Source organism: Balaenoptera physalus (genome assembly GCF_965194825.1).
Source record: "Balaenoptera physalus genome assembly, chromosome: 8".
Taxonomy (NCBI): Eukaryota; Metazoa; Chordata; class Mammalia; order Artiodactyla; family Balaenopteridae; genus Balaenoptera; species Balaenoptera physalus.
In genome coordinates this window covers 113,780,933-113,807,017 of record NC_138887.1, presented here as the reverse complement: position 1 = coordinate 113,807,017, position 26,085 = coordinate 113,780,933, and the positions used below count along the sequence as shown (strand labels likewise).

General features: G+C 37.0%; 1 protein-coding gene across 5 annotated transcripts in view; it reads left to right on the top strand.

Moving 5' to 3' along the window:
* The window catches only part of TPK1 (thiamin pyrophosphokinase 1), a 354,991-nt gene that overhangs the window by 110,832 nt on the left and 218,074 nt on the right, over positions 1-26,085 (top strand). For 3 of the 5 annotated variants that reach the window (XM_082473895.1, XM_082473892.1, XM_082473894.1), the window contains exon 4: positions 19,356-19,425. The exons of the other annotated variants lie outside the window; for them this stretch is intronic. In XM_082473895.1, coding sequence (XP_082330021.1) covers positions 19,356-19,425 — 70 coding nt within the window. The remainder of the gene's footprint in view (positions 1-19,355; positions 19,426-26,085) is intronic. 5 annotated transcript variants of the gene reach the window in all.

Below are 26,085 nucleotides of genomic sequence, written 5' to 3'. Positions count from 1 at the left end.
CTGTAACTTCTTGGTCTGTTCTAGGTCCTGTGCTAGTTCCTTTTTATTATCTTTGAATGAATCTAGCCCTCCCCCCAGTTCCCAACCCCTGATTTGAAACTGGTTTATGTGGGGGCTGGGAGAGCAGGGGTAGCAGGAATCTTCCTTGTTCACAGGAAAGTGCTTCATGATACAGGGTTGTATAGTTGAGAGTGTTTAACCTTTTTGTGTTGCTGCCAGTACAGTAGAAGCTAGGAGACTGTTCACAATTCAGTCTTGTCTGCCTTCTCTACTTTGTCTCAGCAACAGAACGTTTCCTTCACTGATTTTGTATCTGAATCTTTGGCCAAAGACCTCCTCTCAGCACCTTCCTGTACCCCTACTTGAGTTTCATTGCCTTTGGCAGCTTTTGCACATATTGGGATTGGGTGATAGATTTTGTCTAGTCTTATCTGAGATGGAGTTTCCATTTCTTTTATTCTACTGTTGTTTGGGGAGGGGAAAGGACAGAGACTTCTCCACTCTGCTGTCTTAAAACAAGGTCATAGTTTTTTCTTTAAATCTTCCAGTAAAGCTGTCCTAGCTGACAAAAGCCTTCTTCAGAGTAATATTTAGGATTTGGCTGCTTGACTCTTTCCATTCGTCCTTTGGTTGCTTGGTGATTTTGCTTCTGATTGTTAGTTGTTTTCCTTGAGGACTGGATTTCACTGTCTGTGGTTGGGTTTCCCAGATGGGTTAGCTGTGAACAAGCTGGGCATCACTGTGCTGTGAGGATTGTTTGTTTTGAGGGCACATCATGGTTATTGTATTTATTAAAAATATTATAGGGATCAGTATTTCCATCTCAGTTCATTTCTCCCGGCTATATTGTACTTCTTTGTGCATTTATGAAGTTGTATATCTTATGAATTATTAAAACAAGCTTGAATTACATCTTTTAAAAAGAATGGGAGTAACTTTTATTTGCCTGTCGTCCCATCCGGAAGCACTGGTTTCCTTTTATTATTGAATTCTACTTAGTGTTGCTTTTCCTGTTCCAAGGATCAAAGGCGTAGGGGAGAAAAAAAGTTCATGGTTCTATACTTTGATGGGGAAAGGAGATAGTTATTTTAGTTTCTGTCATCAAGTACCAACAGTTATTTTCGAATGCACTGCAGCCCAAGAAAAGGAAACAAAGCAAAAGACTACCTGCCAGTGGGTGAAGAAATAACAGCACACACTGCCATGCAGTGCTTATGATTGTTTCAAATTTACAAATACAACAATGAAACGCATTTTGCAAAATGAAATATTTATTTTTATCCTTCATGCTTGCAAGCTGCTCTCCATTCATCCTGTTTGCAAACTGCAACAGCAACATTTCTTTAACATGAGCCAAATGCAGTTTCCAGCTGTTGACATTAATTCATGTTTAGGTCCTGTTAAAAACTGTCATCCAACAGCGAATCTCACTGTTTTTATTTTTGCTCTTCTTATATTTCCATTGACTTTTTTTCTTGTTCTTATTTTCACTCATGAATAAAAGTGTTTTTCAGTGATCCTTGGTGTTTGAGATAGAGTAGAATTAACAAAAGGAATTCTTGTCTTGGTATAACTTACTGTATCGTTCACCAGGTAGTTGATCAAAATTCTAATTTTGCATTCCTTTCATTGCATAATTAAAAAAAAAATTAAAAGTCAGCGATAGGCTCCAGAATAAAGAAAAGCTATACTACTATACATTTTAAAAATTGCTGTAGGGCTTCCCTGGTGGCACAGTGGTTAAGAATCAGCCTGCCAATGCAGGGGACGTGGGTTTGAGCCCTGGTCCGGGAAGATCCCATATGCCGCAGAGCAACTAAGCCCATGCGCCACAACTACTGAGCCTGTGCTCTAGAGCCTGCGAGCCGCAACTACTGAAGCCTGCAGGCCTAGAGGCCAAGCTCTGCAACAAGAGAAGCCACTGCAGTGAGACACCCTTGCACCCCAATGAAGAGTAGACCCTGCTCGCTACAACTAGAGAAAGCCTGTGCAGCAACGAAGACCCAACACAGCCAAACATGAAATAAATAAATTTTTAAAAAATTTAAAAACTTGCTGTAATATGAAAATCTTACTGTTCTCATGTAGATTTGAGTCAAGACCTGTGCAAAAGCAATTGTGCAAAACAAAATAAAACCCCCAAGGTTGTAAAATACTCTTCAGCTCCTTCCTTTGGGGATAACAGGTTCATATATGCAGCAGGTAAGGTAGATTTTGTTCTGGGTGCCATAGTCCCTTATCATGGATGTTACTTACACAACTGCTTATCCTTGAGATTGGGTGATTCTTCTGATAGTATAAAAGTAGGTAGTAGGCGTCATGGCGTAAATAATAGGTTGAAAAAATTTTTTTTCTGTATGTTAGAAGTTTTGTTTCAGTCGTCTAAAACTGCTTCCTTTGGGAAGAAATAATACAAAAAGTTGATTATTGGTTTTATTTTAAATCAAAAAGGCTGATTTTGTCTATAGTTACAAGGGGGTAATGTGAGTAACCTAGTCTAGTTTCAGCTCATCTAGGTAGTTTTTTCTGCTCTCTCGCCTCTGGGCTTCTGTCTGAAATGATTTCATTCCCTCCCCCTTTTTCCACATAGCGAACTCATACTTTGTAAATAGTAATAAGGCATTACTATTTTTTTTATTATTTGTGCTCTCATTTCCTGTGGTTTGCTTTCTTTTGTGCCCCAAGCAGAATTGGCTTTGTCCTCTCTGCCTGCTCCCATAGAGCTTTGCATTTACCCCAACTTAGGAATCATTTCACTGTATTATTATATTTACCTCTCATGCCTTATTGCCCAATGCTAGAAAATATAAATTAATGGGAGCCACAAATGTAAATTTAAATCTTCTTGTAGGCACATTAAAGAAGTAAAAAGAAACAGGAAAAGTTCATTATAATACTGTCTTACTTAAACCAGTGTATTCAGAGTATTATCATTTCAATGTATAACCAATGTAAAAATTGTTAATGATAAATTTTATATTCTTTTTGTACTAAGTCTTCAAAATTCAGTGTTTCTTATACTGACAGCACATCTCAGTTGAGACTAGCTGCATTTCAGATGCTCAGTTCCACAAGTGGCCAGTTGCTGCCATATTGTATAGTGTAGTTCTAGACTGTGGTGTCCTTGAGAGTTGGAACCATGTGTGGTTTTTGCTGTATTTCTGGCTACCTTTGGTGCTCATTCAGTCTGTGCTTACGAATGAATAAATGAATGAATGAATGAGTGAATAAAATATACTGGAGGGTTATTGTGTAGATTAATGTCAGAGCCCTCATAACATCAGTGCCTCCTGTCAAGACAACTAAGGCACATTGACTAAAAAGAGGACCCAGAGTCTGGAAGGATCCTGCATTCCAGTCCTATGGTAGGACAGCTGGGGTGGGCTTTGAAGACATAAGTTGCCAGGGATTTATTGCAGGAGACAGTAGGAGAGGAAAATAAGACAGTGGCCAGTCTCCATCCGTGGTGTGCTTTGCAGCTGCTATTCCGTGATCCAGAGCACTTGACAGCACCTTTCACTTCTACTGGTAGGCTAAGCTGCTCCTACCCCAGTATTGTAATCAAATTTGTAATCAAGTCCTGTGTGCAGCTTCAGTTTGCTGCTTAAACAGTAAATTGATATGTTGTATCAGTTGTATAAATTGATACAGTGTGGCTAGCAATTCCTTATAATGTAGTGAATTACTAATGTCCATATTCTGTGACCCAGTGCTTATCCATTTAGGTATACACGGCTGAGAAAATGTTTCATATGTATGCAAGGAGGCATCTTACATGATACTTGTGACATTTTAAAAAATTAAAACCACGCAAACCGCCTACCTGTCTAATCATAGGAGATCAGACAGATATTTTTGACACATTCATTAATTCTGTACAGGAATTAAATGAATCCAGTGAACTAGATTTGTATTTCCAAATGGAAAGCGGTTAGAAATATAATGTTGAGTGAGAAAAGCAAGTTTCGGAACACCTATTGTTTCAAAATTAAAAATAACATATCACACACTATACACAATGTTATATATTTCTCATTGATGCATATGCATGCTATATAAGTTAAAAAAACAAAAAAAAACCCCAAAACCCAAAAAACTCTAAAGATAAATCCTATGTCCAGAATTGTGTGTACCACTGGTAAGGGGCATGGGAACAGGTTGGGTCTTCAGAGAGAAATCTAGTGAATATAAACTTCTATAGTTTTTTTTTTTTTTTAATACAAAGTGCTGAATTATAACAATTGGCAATCTAGATGGAGGTCACAGAGGTGTTATCTTATTCTTTGTTCTTTGACATATTTTAAATTGTTCTCAATTTCTTTTTTATGCATTCAAGGGATCTCTGGGTCTATATTCAATTTTTTTGAAAGTAAAAATTGAGGATTAAATATGCCAGGGATATTTTTCTTTATTGGTACACACTTCATATGAATTATTTCAATCCTTTGCTGAAAAAAGGATGTACAGGTGGAGAAATATCCTTTTGATGTATACAAGTACAAAAAAGCATTTTATAACTTTGTTCTACATTTCAGGCTAGAATTTTAATCCAGATCCCTACAGGGAAATACCTAATAAACTCAGTGCCCCATTGGACCTTTTGTACCCTTGTGAGTTAAGATAAAAAAGTATTTTTAAAATCTAGAATAGCCTAAGCCTTTCAAAGATGTGTCAGCTTTGGTGTATTTCCGTTGAGGTCAACAATCACTTACGGAATTCCTGTTTGTGGCTTTTGAGGCTTGGGGGTAACTAGGAGATTGTGAGTAATATTAAGGGGAAGGAGGAAATGACTGCTTTAGACTTTTCAGGATACGGAAGCAGCTGGGAAATGTCCAATTGAATAAATAAACATTCACTGTCATAGGGGGAAAGAACAATCGATGTTTTTTTAATTAAGTTATTAATTTATTGCCTCTCAGCTCCAAATCCATGCTTCACCATCTGCTCTGTGATAATGAAGCTGAGCCTTTTAAGCATTTCTCCTTTGTAGTGAGTGGGATGTTAAGCTGTGTCAGCAGAGGGCATGGGAGAGACATTTCTGGATGAAGGGGCTTCTCTTCCTGATTCCAGCATCTTCCCAGACCCTTGCAGGTGGCTTCATAGTGAATCCCAAGGCCAGCACCTCCCTGTGAATGGTGTCCTCCCCTCCTCCACACTTCAGAGGGAGGATTTCCCACCATCGAGCCCTTTCCATTGTTGTCTGCTTCCTAGATCTGGTCTTGCTCTATTCTTTACCGCACCACCTCCACCCACTGTTACTGTAACCCCTGTTACTAATTTTCTCACATTCAGATTACTTTCACATATTACTTTCTCTGTTTGAATTACTGCATGGTATCTCCTGATGGGACCCTGATGGATACAGAAGGCAAACTGTGTTTCCTCCAGTATGCTAAGATCAATACAAATGACTTTGATATTTAAAAGATCTCTTAGGATCTCTTCAACCCTGTTCTTCGTTTTCTTTTAGTAAGACATGAAGCTAGTTCTGTGAATGGTTCAGTAGACATGAACATCTCTGTGGCTCTTACCGTGTATTTTATTGCGTTGGAAAAGCGTGTGCATTACTGTTCCTGAGGAAGTTGATATTTGAGGTTCTTACACTTTAAGCTCATGTTGTTTCATCGTTTATATGTCACTTTGCTTTACTGGGTCAACTCATATGCACAGTGGAGGATTTCTGGTGTAACAGAAATAACGTGGACTCTATTACCAAGTGAATCCAGGTTCTAATTCTGGCTTCACTGTTACAATAATTCTAGTTCTAACTCCATAACACACAAGTGAAAAATCTTATTTTCTAAATTAAAGTTCACACTCTGAAGCCCACAAGAAAATTTATGTAACTTGGGGCAAATAACTATGTGACTTTGAGCTCATTTCCTTGTCTGTAAATAGGAAATAAAATACAAGCCTTTGAGTTGTTGTAAGGTTAATTATGTGGTAGTAAAGCACCAATAGCAATGTGTAAATGATCCCATTTGTCTGCGTCCTTGCCAGTATTTGATATAAAATCACCATATTTTATTTCAGCCATTTTAATAAAGATGTAGTGTTATCTTGTGGTTTTGAGTTTCTCTGATAACTAATGATGTTTAACACTTTTTCTTGTGCTTATTTGTCATCTCTATAGCCTCTGTTTTCCTTTTAAAAATTTCCTGAAAATAACATTTCTTGGAATTTTCTTACAAGTTTCTGGGGGGAAAAAAAACAGGAAAAAAAATGACCTGTTTCAGGTTTTTCTTTTGGTATTTTGCCATAGCAATTGCATCTGAGCTTTCAAATCAGGGTTTCTTTGCCAGAAATTATTTCACATGTTCAGAGTTACCCCAGGTCCTTTCTAATATTTTGGTTTCATGTTTCCTTTGATTTAGGAATAACCAAAACAAACAAACAAACAAGGAAACCCAAACTCAAGCCCAAACAATAAAACTGCTCTGAACAATACTTACTAACATCACATCTAACCTATAAACTGTATTTCGTGTTTTAAGTTTTTATTAAACTTTTTTGATAATGCCTTTAATTTTTCACTACCATTAGTATAAAATATTTCCACTATACAGAGACCCCTTGAGGCAAATCCAATGTGGAGAAAAGTGGGAGAAGAGCTATTGAAACTTTACATGTCTCATTGTAAGGAGAATGGCAGGCCCATAGGGTTATAATATAAATGGGACAGTAAAATGTGAAAGATGATAGAGGGCCAAGAATAGCCAGAAATATTTTATGGAATGTGGCCAAGCATTGGACAAAACTACAGTAGAGGGAATAGTAAAGAGTTGTAAACAGTACCAGTGTTTGTCAGTCGCTCAGGACAGGAAACTGAGGGTCATCTCTGATTCCTTTTGCGCCATCCTCCACATCCAAGTCTCTCAGACGATTCAGTCACTTTCAACTCCCAGTGTATGTTGAAGTTACATCCAAGTTTCTCTGCCTTAAGTGCTGCAACTCTAGTCTAAGCCACCTTTTCCCCTGGTCACTGCAGGTCTCCTAACTAATGTCATTAATTACACTCTTGTCTCCCTCTAATCTGTTCTCAATGTGTAAAAGGAAGAAAGTTCTTTAACGCAGAGGTCAGAATAGAACACTCTGAAACTTAAAACCCGTCATGGCTTCATTTTATACTTGAGCTCGGTTCTGTACCACGGCCTGCTTAATATGGTTCTTGACGGCCTCTCAGTTTTATCTCTTAAAGCTATTCCCTTATCTGACTCAACTGCAAAGCAACTGGCTTTCTTTTAATTATTTAAAAAAAGAGCTTTTTCATGCCCTGATAAGTCATGTTTTGAAGAGTAAGGTTAATTCACCTCTAAGAATGTCCCCAGATAAAACTTACAAACTAAGAAATGCAGTAAGACATTTATTCATCCCCTTGAAGCTCTTTAAGTGTGCTTTGTTCCACCTGGTTATAACTCTTGGCCTAAAGAAGCCCTAGTATGAATTGTTGGGTAATTATCTCTTGCTTTTAACAGGAACCCAATGATTCTTCTTCTTTTCATCTATTTCTAGAAATATTATCTCTAATTCCTCTCCCCTTATTCTTACTAATAGCTGTCAAACAGTCCTCCCCCAAAACTTTTTTTTTCCTAACCAGGAAGAAGAATTAGCTTGACTCTGCTAAGTTAGAAAAGGAGTGTAGTTAATTATAAAATTATAATATGTGAAATTCTTACATTAGTTGGTAGTAAAAATATGTAATTTTTTCTGTTTCTAGTTTTTCTGTATTAAGGCCCAGTTGCTGAAATTATCCTATCATTACTATTTAGATTTAATGATTATTGTTTAAAAGAATAGGTTTGTTTGCTAGAAACTCTCAGTAAATTGTGTTAAAATATTTTGTCAAAGGTACTTGGAAAGGTACAGATATGATCCGATTAGGTATTTTTTTCTTCTATCTCTACAAAATAAGATAAATGTATCACTTGTGTAACAAATATCTGATTTTAACACATTTTCACTATTGATAGATGCAAAAATAAATCTCTCAATTGAAATATGTCTTGCCTGTAAGTTCTGAGATCTGATACCACCGATCCATAAAAACAAAAAAAAAAAGGAGAGGTGAAGGAATTCTGGTGCTGAATGAGCAGGCAGAGGAGGTAAGTTGGTTCCATGGCTTCTGCCTTCTTCCATTACGTAACACATTCGCATCAACAAAGTGAGTTTTGTTTAAAAGCTCTTACTTTTGCCAAGCGAACCAGCCACCGTCATTGCTCTTTTCTTCTATTCCAGCTCTTCTTGGTAGTTCTGGGCATTTAATTATTTTTGCTCATTCATAGAAATCTGCCACATCTCATTATTTTGTCACTGCCGCTTTACCAATGTTTGTACATGATGAAATGAATTGAGCTAATAATAGAAGTTGTCATTTTTCCTGTTCCCTGTCTATGGTGGTATCTGTAATGGTGGTTTCTCATCTGTCATGGCAGATGATGTGAGCTATAAGCACACAGTCGGAAAGACCTGACTTTGACTGTTGTCACTGGTGGCAATAATTTAGTTATAGAGTCTCAAATGAGTAGGAGGCACAAATAAAGAGGGTGTGGGATCATGCTGGAAGATTACGTGGAATGTCATAGATATTAATACATGTACGGATGGTAGGAGAGATCTTATTGAGAATTCAAAAAGTCTAAGAGAGAGGATAAGATGGTAGGTTTGCATCTGGGATAGACTGAAGGCAATTTATTTATTTATTTAGTTATACACATTTATTGGAGTATAATTGCTTCACAATGCTGTGTTAGTTTCTGTTGTACAACAGAGTGAATCAGCCGTATGCATACATATATCCCCATACCCACTCCCTCTTGAGCCTCCCTCCCATCCTCCCTATCCCACCCCTCTAAGTCGTCGTAAAGCACCGAGCTGATCTCCCTGTGCTATGCTGCTGCTTCTCACTAGCTATCGATTTTACATTTGGTAGTGTATATATGTCCATGCCACTCTCTCACTTTGCCCCAGCGTCCCCTTCCCCCTGACCTCCATGTCCTCAAGTCCGTTCTCTCTATGTCTGCATCTTTATTCCTGCCCTGCCACTAGGTTCGTCAGTACCATTTTTTTTAGATTCCATATATATGTGTTAGCATACAGTATTTGTTTTTCTCTTTCTGACTTACTTCACTCTGTACAACAGACTCTAGGTCCATCCACCTCACTACAAATAACTCAATTTTGTTTCTTTTAAGGCTGAGTAATATTCCGTTGTATATATGTATATAAGAAGACACATCTTCTTTAACCATTCATCTGTCGATGGACATTTAGGTTGCTTCCATGTCCTGGCTATTGTAAATAGTGCTGCAGTGAACATTGTGGTACATGACTCTTTTTGAATTATGGTTTTCTCAGGGTATATGCCCAGTAGTGGGATTGCTGGGTCATATGGTAGTTCTGTTTTTAGTTTTTTAAGGAACCTCCGTACTGTTCTCCATAGTGGCTGTATCAATTTACATTCCCACCAACAGTGCAGGAGAGTTCCCTTTTGTCCACACCCTCTCCAGCATTTACTGTTTGTAGATTTTTTGATGATGGCCATTCTGATCGGTGTGAGGTGATACCTCATTGCAGTTTTGATTTGCATTTCTGTAATGATTAGTGATGTTGAGCATCTTTTCATGCGCCTCTTGTATGGCCTGTATGTCTTGGCCATCTGTATGTCCTCTTTGGTGAAATGTCTATTTAGGTCTTCCACCCATTTTTTGATTGGGTTGTTTGTTTTTTTGATATTGAGCTACATGAGCTGTTTGTATATTTTGGAGATTAATCCTTTGTCTGTTGATTCGTTTGCAAGTATTTTCTTCCATTCTAAGGGTTGTTTTTTCATCTTGTTTATGATTTCCTTTGCTTTTCAAAAGCTTTGAAGTTTAATTAGGTCCCATTTGTTTATTTTTGTTTTAATTTTCATTACTCTAGGAGGTGGGTCAAAAAAGATCTTGCTGTGGTTTATGTCAAAGAGTGTTTTTCCTATATGTTCTTCTACGTTTTATAGTGTTTGGTCTTACATTTAGGTCTTCAATCCATTTGGAGTTTATTTTTGTGTATGGTGTTAGGTAGTGGTCTATGGACGGCAATTTAGCTGGGACATAAGTTGCTTTGTTAATCCACCTGACATTGGTAGCTAGGTAGAATGTAGTTTCTGGGTGATAGTCTTGCTTTTAAATTGGAATTTTCGAGAATAGCGATGAGCAGTCTGCCTTACAGCTGGATATGATGGGACTCTGGGCAGCCTGCTGAGGTGTAAGTGGTCCTCCGGTTTGGGCATTGGGAGTGATTTTTGGTGAGTAGGGGATATTTGCCATTTTCTGTGGATATTTTTGGTTGTCACAACTCGGGTATGACTGGCATCTAGTGGGTAAAGCCAAGGACACTGCTGGACATCCTACAATGTACTGGACGACCCCTTACAACAAAGTCCCAGATTGTGAATAGTAGCAAGGTTGAGCAACCCTGTATTATAACCAACACCAACAAAGGTCTATTATATGTTTCCTTATTCCCTGTGGATTGAGTAGGCGTATTTGCCATCTTGTCCCTAAAGAATGGCCAGTCTTTAGTAGAAATTTAATGATTGAGAATGCACTTAGCCTTTATTCCTAACAACTCACATTAGGACAAACTTGCATATGCTAGCTTAATTTACAAGACCCTGTTTTTCTGCGCTGCCTCCTTCTTTGTAGTTTTTACACATGATGAGCTTTACTCATCTTTAAGAAAAATTTCCCCATGCCACTTTAGGATAGACAGGCAGTTTGATGTTTGGTTGTTTTTAAGATTTCTTCGTAATGAAGTATTTGCTGTCACTAAGTGTTAAGGCGGTACCTGATTGTAGACTTTATAAAGAGCATCAGAGATGACTAAATGTCACACTTTATCTCCATAGCACATAACTAGGAGAGGAGGAGGTAGAAGGTGGTAGAGAGAAAGGGTAATAGAATTTACACAGCAGCATATACCTAAAGGTAATAAAAATTTTTCGTTACATGGCGTGAACTAGCCCATTAGGGCTAGCATGGCACTGTGCATGTAGATGCTCAATATAAATACCATTTGCTTTATATTTTAAATAAGGATAATTCTGTGTTACTGACTTAACTAAAATTTAAAGAGTATTCCACTCACAGTTTGTGGGATATTACAAATAATGTGAGCTCTCTTAATAATTGCACATAAGTATACTGTAAATTAAACCTTTCATCTAAAACTCTGAAAGAGTTATCTAAACAGCAATTAATTATGCATCTTGGTACTCCTGTGAGCAAAGTAAATTGTTGCTCTCTCTTTCAGAGAGCACGTATTTCCATGAAAGGCTTTGAATGGAAGTTTTTCCCCATGAAATAACATCTCCATAGGGAAAGCATGCTAATCTGTCCGTTAACCATGTCTACGGACTGACTGATTTGGACCATAATCAAGGCTTTGCAGGTGAGAGTGTATACATAATAAGCTAACTACCTACAAAAATATATACCTCCTTTTAAGGCCTTGATGCAGTATAGACTTGAGGCATAATAAGGTAGTATTCTCCAACCAAGAGGAAGATTCTGTGTCTTTGAAGTAGAAATTAATATTTGGATTAGTTAAGGCTCCTTCAGCTTCAAATGACAGAGAACCCAACTCAAACTGGCCTGAGCCAAAGAAGGGAACTTGTTAACGCATGTATAGGGCTGGCCAAAAAGTTCGTTTGGGTTTTTCCATAATGTCTTACAGAAAAACCTGAACAAACTTTTTGGCCAACCCAATAATTAAAAAGGCTAGTGCTAGGACTATGGGGACTCAAACAGTACTCTTGTCTCCTAGTTTTACCTTCCTGTATTGGCCCCATGCTCTGGGCTGATATGATAGCCCATCATAGATCCAAGTTTACAGTCTCTCAGGTGGCAGGACAGCAGAAAAGGGAACCTGGGAAGTCTCCCTAGGTTTCATTACCTTTGATTGGATCACACCTCTGTCTCTGAATCAGTCCCCCCAGGCAGGAGATGTAACAGCATGAACTGAGCCATGTGCCAAATCTGAATTTGGGTGTAGATTTAACGCCACTTACGGGCTGTGAGTGCAAGAGCAGCGTTCCCTTGAAGAAAATTAGTTATGCAAAAAATAAATCTTTGTCCTAACCCTGTCCTCTTCTGCAGGAGTACCACTGTAACCATTTCTTGTGCTTAAAATTGTGTAAATGTAAAAATCAATACCTTTATTACTGTATATATAGTTGATAGTATCTTAGATGTATTTTTCCCTTGTTTTTATCGTTGACCGATATATTTAACACTCCCCACTTGTGAAGGTCTCCAAGGAAGATCCTATAACTTCTCTTTTAAATCACAGAAATATCCTAAACAGACATTCTGTTTTTTATGAAGTATTTAAGAAATACTAAAAGTGAACACCTAAATGTGTTTAAGGATGATAGTTCTTTAAAGGAAACCTTCCATGAGTCCTTATATAAAGTATATTTCTTATTAGGCTTCATGATATGGTTGAGGTTTTAACACGGCAGAGACTACTTACAGGTCAATGTTTTTAAGCAAGAGATATTTCTGGAAGAATTAATTGATTTAGACCTTCTTGGATGCCATAAGTATAAAATATGAAGTACGGCTTTATATTAGCATTGTCCCTAGTGATGAAAATTGGTTAAAAACACTTATCTTCACTGCAAAATGGATTAAAGACTTAAATGTAAGACCTGAAAGTGTAAAACTCCTAGAAGGAAACATAGGGGAAGAGCTTCTGGACACTGGTCTTGGCAATGATTGCATAGACATGACATCAAAAAACAAACAAAGCAAAATTAGACAAATAGGGCCATATCAAACTAAAAAGCTTCTGTACAGCAGAGGAAACGAGCAAGAGTGAAAAGGCAATCTACAGAATGGGAGAAAATATTTGCAAGCCTTATATATAATAGGGGATTAATTTCCAAAAATGTAAGTATCTCCAACAACTCAATATCCAGAAAAAAAATCAAATAACCCAATTAAAAATTGGATAAGGAACTGAATAGACATTTCTTCAAAGAAGACCTGCAAATGGCCAACAGGTATATGAAAAGACGCTCAATGTTACTAATCATTAGGGAAATGCAAATCAAAACCATAATGAGATACCTCTTCAAACCTCTTAGTTTGGCTATTATCAAAAAAAAAAAAAAAGACAGACAGCAGGTATTCGTGAGGAGGTGGAGAAACTCAAACCTTACTTCGCTGTTGGTAGGAATGCATAACAGTGCAGCCGCTATGAGAAAGAGTATAAAAAGTTAAAATAGAACTACCATATGACTCAGCAATCCCACTTCTGGCTGTTTATTCAAAAGAATTGAAGTTAGAGGCTTAAAGATATAGCTGCACTTCCATGTTCACTGCAGCACTGTTCAAGATAGCCAAGATCTGGAAATAACCTAAATGTCCATTGATGGATGAATGGAAACGTGGAATATACAGATAATGGAATATTATTCAGCCTTAAAAAGGAAGGAAATCTAGCAATATGCAACAACATAGCAGAAACTGAAGGACATTATACAATATGAAAGAAGCCAGTCCCAGAAAAACAGATTATTTCATGATTCCCCTTATATGTGAAACAGTTAAACTCAGAGAAGCAGAGGATAGAACAGTGGTGGCCATGGGCTCGGGGCAGGGACAGATGGGGAGTTATACTGTTCAACAGAAGTCAAGTTTCAGTTACGCAAGATGATTAAGTTCTAGAGATCCTGCTGTACAATGTTGTGCCTGTAGTTAATGACGCTGTATTATTCACTTAAATTTTAACAGGGTAGATCTCATGTTACGTGTTCTTACTGCAATAAAAATAAAACAAAAGACAAACCACTTTTCCTCTGTAATGCCTGATAGTGAACTTTCTGATATCCAAGTATTTGTGTCTGTCCTCACATGTTTAATAAGTGATTATCACTTCTTAATAAAGAATGTGTACTTGTTGGTAGACTATTTCTGAGGCTAGTCCAGAAGGTACCCCCCCCCCCTTTTTTTTTTCCAGCCACACTAGCTCATATGGGTAGAAGAATACAAGTTGGGAATTACGTGGTTTACTATTGTTTCTAAGGCAGGGAGAGAATCCTGGCTTAAACCAGTAATAGCAATAGACTAGATTGATTTCAGGTACACAAAGACTAAGTATATCTTTGGGGTACTAGGGAAGAAGGACCTGTGTTAGGAGTAAACAGGATCTGGCTAACTGGAGGTATTTAGCTGTCCAGGAATTCTGTAAGACATCTTCTACATAAGATTCTGGATCTTTGCTTTCCTCCAGATTAATGTAGGCACCTTCAACTCAATCCTGACCAAGTCTGTCAAATATTTGATTCCTTCTCCTAATAATGGGATTGGATCTGAAATTATTCTTGTTACCTTATGTGTATTTTCCTTTTTAGTTATTATTATTGGTTTTAAAATGGTAATTACAGTATAATTCATATTTCTTGTAAAAATATTTTTAGCAGCACAGTGTTTAATGTAAGAGTGAGAAAGTGTCTTCCATGATCGCATGCCTATTCCTTATAAATAATCAAGGTTAAAGAGTTCATTGTGTGCAATACAGAAGTGGTCTTGGACTTGGATTAGCAAACTAAGAAGACATGATAGGCTTTACCCAACACTAAGTTTACTTAGCTTTAAGGAAGAGTTCAAGACAGGTAATAAATATTGATTGTTAACAAAAATAGTGAACGTCTAGTTACTTCCCAGGAGTGACTTTCAAACATTCTGGTCACTCCGTGTTTGGTATGCTTCTGACCAGGGAAGACATGGATTCTTGGGTCTCTTGAGCTGTTATGATGAGCTTCCTCAGGGTGTAGGTCTAGTGTCCTTTCTCCAGTGTGGGTGCATCTTATCAATGCTGATCACTGATTACTTGGATAAGCATTCTTGACATAGTAACCTTGGTACAATTCTTAGTTTTATTGAATTAGGCATACTTCTGTATATTCTCTAAGTTGCTGTTGCAAGGAAGATTTGACCAAAAGTTAAAGTTTTAAATAACAATATATCTTACAAGAGATAACATATAAATACATATAAGAGCTACTTTTTTTTTTTTTTAATGGTTCCATACAAGGACCTTGATATATTTTACCAATATTCAAGTGATGACCATTTAAGTTTGCTAACAGCTTTTTCAGGATTACACATAATATCACAGTGACTATCCTTGTACATACGCCCTTGTGAATTTGGGCAAGTGTTATAGAGGCTACATAGCATTTCTGGATCAAAGGACATACACATTGAAATTTTTAGAAATCTGCCAAACTGTCTCTCAAAGTTATAATTTTATCAACAGCATATAAGAGAATATGTTTCCCCATGCTACTTCCTTCTGGTTTTATCTTTGTTGTCTCTCTCCAGTTCCTGAAAAATTTTGTGAGCTTGGTAAAATATATATAATACTCTATTTTGCATTGGAATCAGCACACTTGGGAATAGCTCAGTCATAGTACTAATAAGTGGCTGATCCAGATTGGAATCAAAATCCTTTATATCTAGTGTTCTTTCAGTTGACTGACACTGAAAAATGTTTCTTTGATTTTACTTTATTTTTTCTTACATCTTAATACTTGGAACCAATATAGTAGTCTACTTTTCAGAAAGTCAAATCATTTCTGTCCAACTTTATTCAACAGAAATTAATGAACTAACCAATTAACCTCTGATTGTGAGTGGAGCTCTTCATTATTTGTCAGTAACAGTAACTTAAGCCAGGTTAAAAAAAATATTAGTTTAAGATGTATTTAGTATGCTTATTGGTAGTACCAATATATAAAGTTGATGTAGAGATTTTAATGTATTTTAGTCTTCAGCTGTTTATCAGCCTGATGCATAGTAAATAACTATTCAACCATTGAAACTGTAGTATTTGATAAATCTGCAAAAATTTTGCTGTATGAGCCAATGACATTTTTACATTAAAGATAACTCATGCAGTAACTTCTTTTCATTAAAGCTTGGGACAATTTAAATGATGATGGAGTGAATATATTTTTGAGGCTGATTCGTGATTTATCAAAAATATCTTATTTGAGAGTGTCCTCTACTACTGATTTTTTTTAGTTGGTCACTTTCATTAATAGTGATTTGTTTACTCAGCTTTCAAATTGCTACCAATGAATTCATGCCAACATTATGTAATACATGCTTGAAATTTTGTTTTCCAAATGCAATTTTATTTAAGTACATGGAAAATATTTCATTAATAAGATTTAAAAGTGGTAGAGTATATCTTTTTTGTTAAGCTTTATTGACAACAAAACAAAATAGTTTTAGGGACAGACTGGAGCTTGTTTTTTCTTTCAGATGGATTGCACCCCAATCCCAGCTTCTAGGTAATGAAAGAGTGGTCCACAGATTTCATCACGGTTATTTTAACTCTTTTAGCCATTTAAAACAGGAATAGATGTGGACAAGTTTACTTCCTAAGACTTAGGTATTTCTCTTTTATTAAACTGCTCTAAAAATACCAATTTAAGTCTGGGTGTGAGAAATAACAGGCAGGAGAAAACAGTTTTGGATTATCAAAGTAACACTGATTTTAGCTGAACTAGAGTTAATCATACACAGTTTTACAGATTTGTCCACTGAAATTAATGTCTCCTGTCCCAGTCCTCCCATCATGTTTCATTGCTTCTGTCATAGCCCTCATCAGCGTCTACAGTGCAATGTATATATGTGCTTCTCTTTCTCCTTTTTCCACAATAGTGTGAGTCTGGAGAACTAGTTCTTTCTGTTACTCATCTTTCTATTCTGTTTAGGGCCTGCCGCATAATAGGTATAAATGTTGAATTCAACTGACATTTGTAAAATAATATAGTGCGAAAACATGACAAGTCATTCTATTTGATAATCCTTGGCCACTACTTCTAGATTTTCATTTTACTTCAGTGAATCAATTTTACATAAAAAGATCTTACATAAAAAAGATACAATAGGCTTGTTAATTTTGTTTACAGAGAAATGTTTTATATACTCTGAGGGTAATTACTGATAGTTTACAATCTGTTTCTGTTTATCAGTCTTTTCCATCTCCCTATTCATTTGTTCTACAGCATCTTTTGTATGTGAGATTATCTCTCCATTTAGCTTTTGATGTTTTTGAACTTTTAGTTTTTGGTATTTAGGAAATATGCAGAATATTTTGTGATCTTCTGCAGGTTATGTTTGTGGTATAATTTGAATTTGGGTCCCTTTCCTTAAAGGGAAATATGTGTTGTCGGTAATTGGTAAAATGAGATGTCCCTCTTAGATATCTTGTAAAAACTCTTATTTTTGTTTTGTACTTTTTAAGGACCTTAGCTTTTCTTTTCTAGAAAAACAGTGTTTTTTAGACTTTAGTTTCATTCTAACAGGAATGGAGGAAGAGGACTAATGAATGCTTTAGTCTGTTGAATGCTTACTATGTTCCAGTATTGTGATTAGCGCTATTATAATTATTAAGTCATTAATTGCTTAATAACTCTGTCAGAGGTGATACTATTACCATTTACAGATGAAGAAGCTGAAGCAAAAAAGGAATTTTTTTTTCCCACTTGGCCTCTGTGTTATTTCTGATATAATATAGGACACAGAAAACTATTTCCCATATATATTGATTAGTGGAAAATTCTCTGGGACCTTTACTCATGCCAGTACGGTCAATTAGCTGTCTTTTCCAATATTCCACCTGTTATTAAACACCTAGAAATTTGGAGGTAGATTTTATAAACATTCTTTTAAATGTGTAGCTAAATTTGCAAAAAGGGAAGGTGATTTCATAAGTGCAATAAAATGAAGAAGTAGCTCAGAAAAATACAGTTGTCTCTCGGTATCCGTGGGAGATTGGTTCCAGGAGCCCCTGAGATACCAAAATCCGCAGATGCTCAAGTCACTAATATAAAACGGTGCAATACTGGAATTCAGCCCCCTTCCACAGATTCAACAGGGGACCAAATTTGAAACCTTTGGATATGGAGGGCCGACTATAGTTTATTTCTTGTGAAACTGCTGGTGTCCAAGGTCTTTGCTGATTTTTATGACCTAATGATTGGTTTTAACAGCTATGTGGGGACAGAGGCAAGGCTTTGGTCTGTTCAGGGTGAGGAATTAGAATCTTAGACATCTCAGCATTCGCTCTTATATCGCCCAGGATTTAAAAAAAAAAAAAAGTTTGATTTGAAACTATTAGGTAAAGGATTTTTTTTTTTAAATAAAGGGATGAATTGATGCTAAGATACTGACCATTTCTAGGAAAATTAGAAATTAGAGAAGTAACAATGACAAAAATAGTAGACCATGGACTAAGAAAATTTCAAGGAATGATTGACCAGCAGTATCAAATCCTAGGGTGATACTAGGGGAAAAGCGCGGTAAGCCAAGAGATAAAAAGGCCCAGTTAGAGAGGCAGCTGGGGCTCTTTTGCCTTATCTGATTATCTTAGTGCTTCCCAAGTTTCAGTCAATTTTGTACCAACTTCTCAATTTTTACAGTCACATATATCTAGATTATTAGTTACTTCATACTTTAAAATAAACTTATGATGTTATGCTTATGATTTATTTTTAAAAGAAATCTTTCATATCACAGTAAAATATGGAAACCCTTAATACCTGCCATAAATAGAAATTTTCTATAAAAATTAATAAAATAAGGGAGCAAGGGACTTGCCTGGTGGGCAGTGGTTAAGAATCCGCCTGCCAGTGCAGGGGACACGGGTTCGATCCCTGGTCCGGGAAGATCCCACATGCCGCAGAGCAACTAAGCCAGTGTGCCGCAACTACTGACCCTGCGCTCTAGAGCCCACAAGCCACAACTACTGAGTCCGCGTGCTGCAACTACTGAAGCCCGCGCACCTAGAGCCCATGCTCCACAACAAGAGAAGCCGCCACAATAAGAAGCCCGCACACTGCAACTAGAGAAAGCCCGCGGGCTGCAATGAAGACCCAACGCAGCCAAAAATAAATAAATAAATAAAATAAATAAATAAATAAGGGAGCAAAGTTATAAGCTATGTCCTGTTACCTGTTTTTGAGCCCGAGGCCTACCTTCTATTATAAAGAAGGAAAAACAAGCTTTAAGAGTTACTGAAGACATCATATACAGTCTTCTCCTTTATTTAATAAGGGGAATTGGAAAAGATGGAAAAAGGAAATACACTTTGTCTTAGGTGATTCTGTCTCGCTTATGTGTGTAATGTGTAGGGTCGTTTTTAGTACCAGCAGTGTCCCTGGCTGAATGTGAAATGATTCAGGGAGGGGAGTATGAGTGTGTGTGTGTGTGTCTGAGTGCCTTTTAACGTTCATCCTTTGAAAGATACTGCTCTAAGCTTCCTATATTGAAATATTCTTTGGTTTTTTCTTTTTGCAGCTCTTTTAAGAGCCTGTGCTGATGGAGGTGCCAACCGCTTATATGACGTCACGGAAGGAGAGAGGGAAAGGTATGTTCTTTCAGCCAGTGTCTGTTATATCAGTTCTGCTCTTGAGCTTGTTTTTTTCTCTTCTTAGTAAATGGTGACTGTTCATTTTCCTTCCAATTCTTTTTATAGAAAACCACCTCAGGGAGAGACCTGCTTATCCATGTTGTATTATTTCTTTGCTTTGAATGGTATCTGCTAGTAGAAATAGGCCAAACTTATTTTAAAAAAAAAATTCTACTATTTCAAAGTCTCATTAAGTAGCATTATCAAATATCGATATTTGTGAGGACTTTGAACATTGACTAAAATAATGGTAATTTGAGTTTTTATTCAAACAGTTTAAAGGAATACAAACTGATCTCATATAAAAGATATATACTGCTGTAGAAGGTTCAAGATTTTTATATTAACATTGAGTAAAACTCAGTATAATTTAACTTACTTCTGAGTTATGCACACACATATTTTTAAGAGATAAATAATTTATTTCTTAATGATTTGTTATCTGTGCTCTCTGGTTTTCCTGATCTTTGCATGGTGAGCTATTTTTAGATGTGAGAATACGTTTGATGAAAGCACGGTTTAAATCTAGCTCATTGCCAGCATGTGTATAGTTCATCCTCTTGGCAAACACAAGAATTTATAGTCTAGATATAAGTAGACTAGCTATGAAATTTACTTCTACTTCTACCATATGTGTTATTAAATGTACTGAAATATTTATAGTTTGAGAAATCACCTCCTTGCTGCAAAAAATAAAAATATTTGATGCAGCATACTGTAGGTGTGAATTAAATACATGTATTTTGAAATGATGTAAAATACATCTTTATGGCATCAAAATTTTTACTTCACATTTTTCATATTGGAGCAGTTTTTTTGAAAGCAGCTGGTTGCCCATAGGAGGAAGGCATGAGATTGGGCATGTCTGGATGCATTATCAAAGAATATAGCCACAGTGACAGCTAGGAAGACAATTTAAATTCTTAACATTTTGTGCGTCTTTATTTTTAAACTTTATGGATTCCTCTGACTGTATTCTCGAAGACTGGACATGGACAGTGTGTGAAAAAATACTCAAGTATGTGTATAGAAGTGTCTGGGCCAGTTGCTTCAGAGAGGAGCATAATGGCCATGTGGGCAAGATATGAATTGGGGGCTGTTTGTTTCATGCCTATAGTCTGCTTACTGGCCAGCAACCTGGTACTGAGTGCTTTTTCTCTTTGTGGAGGGCGTAGCTCATGAACATAATTAAATGAACCAGAGCTGCGAAAGGGTATTAACACAGTACTTCCCAACTCTTCCTTGATCATAAGAACCATCTAGAATGCCTATGAAAAAATAGATTTCTGTACTGATTAATTTTATTGGATTGGGCTGGCCACTAGTAAGAAATATAACATCCAACACGTTTACTCACATTTGAAAGCAATGTACATCGCCAGATTTGGGAATGGGTGCCATTATTTTTGCCCACATTTCGAAATAATCATTTCTTATGTTTCTTAACACATTTATAAGTAATCTTACGGAAATCTTCCAAGAAGATTTATATGATTTATCTAGCATCCGTTTGTCCATATATGAAGATGTTTAAGAAGAAAATGTATTTGTTGTTGATTTTCGAGTTGTAATAACGTGTTTGCCGTGATGCGTAGTCTGATGCTTAGGGACGTGGCTGGCTGGGGTGAAGACAGAGTCCCTAATAGGGAGATGAGTGAAGCTAACTGCTTCATGTGGGAATTAAAGTCTTGGAATAAATCTCATTAAATCCAAACCCTACCCAGTTAAACTAATTGGACATAGGTGACTAAACATGGTTCCTATTAACTGTATTTTTAACAGAAAGGCTTTACAATGGAGATGGAAAAAATATTCATGAGTTTTGAAAAGCCAAGTTAGGGTTGTGGACCACTGCTTCGCTTGTTCTTATTATTTTATTTATTCAGTGTGCTAATCTACAATGTTATACCTTATAATTATGCAATAAAACACGAATATGTAGAGAACCATCTCCAGTTGAAGAGAAAGTGAGATCTTCACACATTAGGAACGGAAAGAAGGAAGGCTGACGTAGGCAGTAACAGAGGAGCAGGGTTTGCCGAGGGATAACGCTGAAGCAAAACTCAGTGGTGACCTTACATCTGATCCTGTACCAAATGCATTCAGTCTTCTACATCTTTCACAAATGTTTGTCTTTGTTTCTACTTTGAAGGTCACCTCTCTCCATTTACCAGGTGTTTTTTTTTTTTTAAATAAAGAAGCCCTTAATGTTTTTGTTTATTGTGAAAACAATTTATGATGATTTGAGTATATGCTAGTGAGCTGGGAGAAACAAAAAGAAAAAAATAAAAATTATCTGTTATTGGGACTTCTTTGGTGGTGCAGTGGTTAAGAATCCGCCTGCCAATGTAGGGGACACGGGTTTGATCCCTAGTCCAGGAAGATCCCACATGCTGTGGAGCAGCTAAACCCGTGCGCCACAACTACTGAGCCTGTGCTCTAGAGCCCGTGAGCCACAACTACTGAGGTTCCGTGCTGCAACTCCTGAAGCCCAAGCACCCTAGGGCCCATGCTCTGCAACAAGAGAAGCCACCTCAATGAGAAGCCCGCGTACTGAAATGAAGAATAGCCCCTGCTTGCTGCAACTAGAGAAAGCCTGTGTGTAGCAACAAAGACCCAGTGCAGCCAAAAAAAAAAAAAAAAGAAAATTATGTTATTTTTTCCTAAGTAGCAAAGAGTTGCATTGAGTTCTGCCATTTGGAGTTCAGAAAATATGACTAATTTTTCTTGCTCAAGTGAATGTAAACTCAATGAATATAAAGTCCCTTGTGCCTAGAAAATTGCCTGAGAATATTAGATACTCAAAAAATATTTGTTAATAAGTATTTGATTACAGTTACTCTGTTCTCTCTCACCGTAAGGTTTTGAGTGACTTTGATTGATGACCTGTGTATTTTCAATAACTAGCTTACCTCTGCTCTGAGAGCTGATAGGTTCTGATTCGGGTGTGTGTTCAGTCTGTACATCAAACTGAGGCAGGGTGAAGACCCAGTCAAGGAGACATAGAATGGGTGCCGCCAATGATATTTGGATCCTAGCTGTGGTTGTGGACTTGAGATTAAAGAGGAAGACATTTTATGAAGACTCAGTCTTTGTTCTGTACTCCTGTACTCTTAACTGACTGTCTTCCTAACCCCAGATGTCTGTTTTTGGAAATGTGGGGTAGTAAGTTTGGGTATCAGATGTGTGGACTAATACCCCCAATTCTACAGCTCCGGCTGATACTGACTCAAGTCTCATGTTTATATTCTGGTAGTGGTCTGTGATGAAAAAGTCCATTGGTGGGCTCACAACATCTGCCTCCTGTCTTCTCCCAAGTAGGTAAAACCCGTTGGTCAGAACCAGGATGGAGAAGCCTGGCCCCATGATCAGAATAATCACAGGATACAGAGATGAGGGTGAAAAAATAGAAGAGAAGCAGGGTAAGATTTGCTAGGAAGATTTTATGGAGCAGATTTTTTTCTTGCTCATCACTGATAGGCGTTGGAGGTTTGTTTTGTTTTTCTAGCAATGATTTTATTGACACTGTATTAGATTAGAAAAGTGTGAACTGTCCACAGCAAAGAATATTGCACGATTGTTATTTGCGTGTACTAGGTAAATAAAAGTGATGATGGGAGGGTTATGCACTCCCTGCCCTGCCCCCAACCACCATTGCTCTCCTCCATCGCCCCAAGTTAGTTCTTTTTCTGCATCTTTAACAGATACTGTAAGAGAAGAACAGTTGTTGCTCTAGTCAGTTTTTAACCAGGGTCCGGAAAGTTGTCAACTATGACAGTAATTACCAATGTTTTCCACCATAATGAATATTAAAAAACAGACAGAGAAGTGCACAAGTTATAATGATACAGCTCAATGAATTTTCACGTAGGGGAGCACAGCAGTGTAAACAGTACTGAGATCAGTAAGTAGAGTATTATCCCGGCATTGCCGAAGCCTCCGTCCTGCTCCCTGCCATCACCCGCTCCCCGCAGAGGAAACTGCTGTCTGACCTAATTAATGTTACTTTGGGGCTTTATAAAATAGAATCATAATATATTGACTTTTGAGTGGATGGACATTTTTTGGGATAAAGACTCCATAGCTCTCTGAATCTGAAAAAAAGATGAAGAAACGTTGCTGGAGGTTCTCACGGGAGAATTATAGTCACACTGATTATGGTAAGAGATGAAGGCAGTAATGGAGTCAAGTACAAGAGAATAAGAATTGTACAGAAACAGTCACAAAATCGATGATACAACATAAGTAGTCTGACAATATGGGAGAAATCATTTATATTGATCATTTAAAAAAATAATGCCTTTAAAGGTAGGTAAGCATTTTTAAACCCTGTTCTATTAGAATCTAGTTAAGGTAAACTGACTAAAAAAAAAGAGAAAGCTTTGGAATGAGATACAATCTCTCTAGAATAACCCAATGGCAGAAATAAGAATGTAGCATTTAACTTGTGATTCGTTCATTCATTCATTCATTCAAGCATTCATTGAATTCCTTTTGCAGTTAAATATTTTGATGGTTACTGTGAATATATAAATAAATAAAATATAGTTCCTGCCCCCAAGAAACTTACAGTATAGTAGAAATAAAGAGGAAATTAGCATTCAGTGTGGTAGATTATAAAGCACATAATGTGACATAGTATGAGTGTGTTTCATGTTTGGTAATTGCAATCATTGTTGCTTTTGTTGTGGTCATCCATGTACAATGCTTGGTGTCAGTCTATTTATCTCTTGTAAAAATAAAATACAGTGTGTGTGTGTGGAAAAAAAAAAAAAGGTATGGGCTAAATTTTGTAATTATATATAAATACAGATATATTACATATGCATAGTACATATAATATATAAATAATGTATGATACATATATGTATTAAATATATGTAAAAACTGAAAAAGAAAAAATAAATAAAGCACATAATGCAAAAAGCTCTAGTTCTGTGTGATGGGTTCTATGACAAAGGAAAGCATGGGTGTGGACCATTAAACTAGAATGGGGGTGTTAGAAAATATTCTGAGGATCCTAATGGAGTGTAAAAGGTTAGTTAGGGCCCCAGAGTGTGGTGTGTGTTTGTGTGTTTGTGTGTGTGTGTGTGTGAGAGAGGTTACTGGGGAGAGGTGGAGCGTTTCTCCTTTGTCTTCTGGATAAAATCTAAACTCATTTCCGTGAGAATCAGGGTGTGGCTTTTGCTGATGTTGTCAGCCGTGACTTGTCTTCTCCCAAGTCCTTTCTCTTCACTGCCTGTGCCCAGGGCCCTTTCTCAGGCTGATCTTCAGCTTGTTGACATTGGTACCACCCATAATCCATTCTGATTGTCTGGCAGTCCATTCTGATTTGTCAGAGCTTATAGATCCTTTGCTGTACTGATGTTCAGATGGTTTTAGTAGCATATGCTAGTGTTTTTTTGTTTTGTTTTGTTTTTTGTAGTAAAACTATCCATGCAGCTGTGCTCAATGAAATGCTGTCTGCCCCATGAGGGCTCCCTCTCCTTCCAGCCCGATGGGACTTGGACGTCTCTTACATCTTGTAATACTTTTTTTTTTTTTTAAATGTTTATTATGATAAACATTCTTTTTTTTTTTTTTTAATTAATTTTATTTATTTTTGGCTGTGTTGGGTCTTCGTTTCTGTGCGAGGGCTTTCTCTAGTTGAGGCAAGCGGGGGCCACTCTTCATTGCGGTGCGCGGGCCTCCCAAGCGGGGGCCACTCTTCATTGCGGTGCGCGGGCCTCTCACTATCGCGGCCTCTCTTGTTGCGGAGCACAGGCTCCAGACGCGCAGGCTCAGTAGTTGTGGCTCACGGGCCTAGTTGCTCCGTGGCATGTGGGATCCTCCCAGACCAGGGCTCGAACCCGTGTCCCCTGCATTAGCAGGCAGATTCTCAACCACTGCGCCACCAGGGAAGCCCCCATCTTGTAATACTTTTAAATTTACAATGTTATATTCACATTTTACCTTGATTTAGAGCTGTAAAGACATATCTTTTACTAGGTTGTAAATTTCTAGTGATCTATTGTCCTTTAACTTTGCATAATACTTTGTAATTATTTACCTTCTCATTTTATCTTGTGATTTAGCTATGTGTAGATGTATCTTATCTCCCTCATTAGGTGGTGAACTCCAAGAAGGCAGTGATCATAATTAATCTTCTTTATGTGCCTTATAATATCCAGTACACTAATGAGCATCCAAGAATTTATTGAATTAATGATTTTTCTTTGATATCTTGGCAGAAATGTCACAAAGATGAAGCTTTTCTTTTTTACAGCCAGGGTTTCTAAGATACAGTATCAGGTACTAGAAGTATCTTGATACTAGAGAAGAAACTTCAGGGATATATATAAATATAAATATATATTTTAATATTATTAGCATGTATAAGCCATAAATGTCTTGTATCTAAAAAGATTATCCATTTTTTGTCTGAAATCATGAATAGTAATACATCCCACTTATTTCCAGAATGTCTTATATTACACTGTATTCTTTTTTTATGTAACATTTTATTTTTTTAAATTATTTTAACATCTTTATTGAAGTATAATTGCTTTACATTGTTGTGTTAGTTTCTGCTGTATAACAAAGTGAATCAGCTCTATGTGTACATATATCCCCATATGC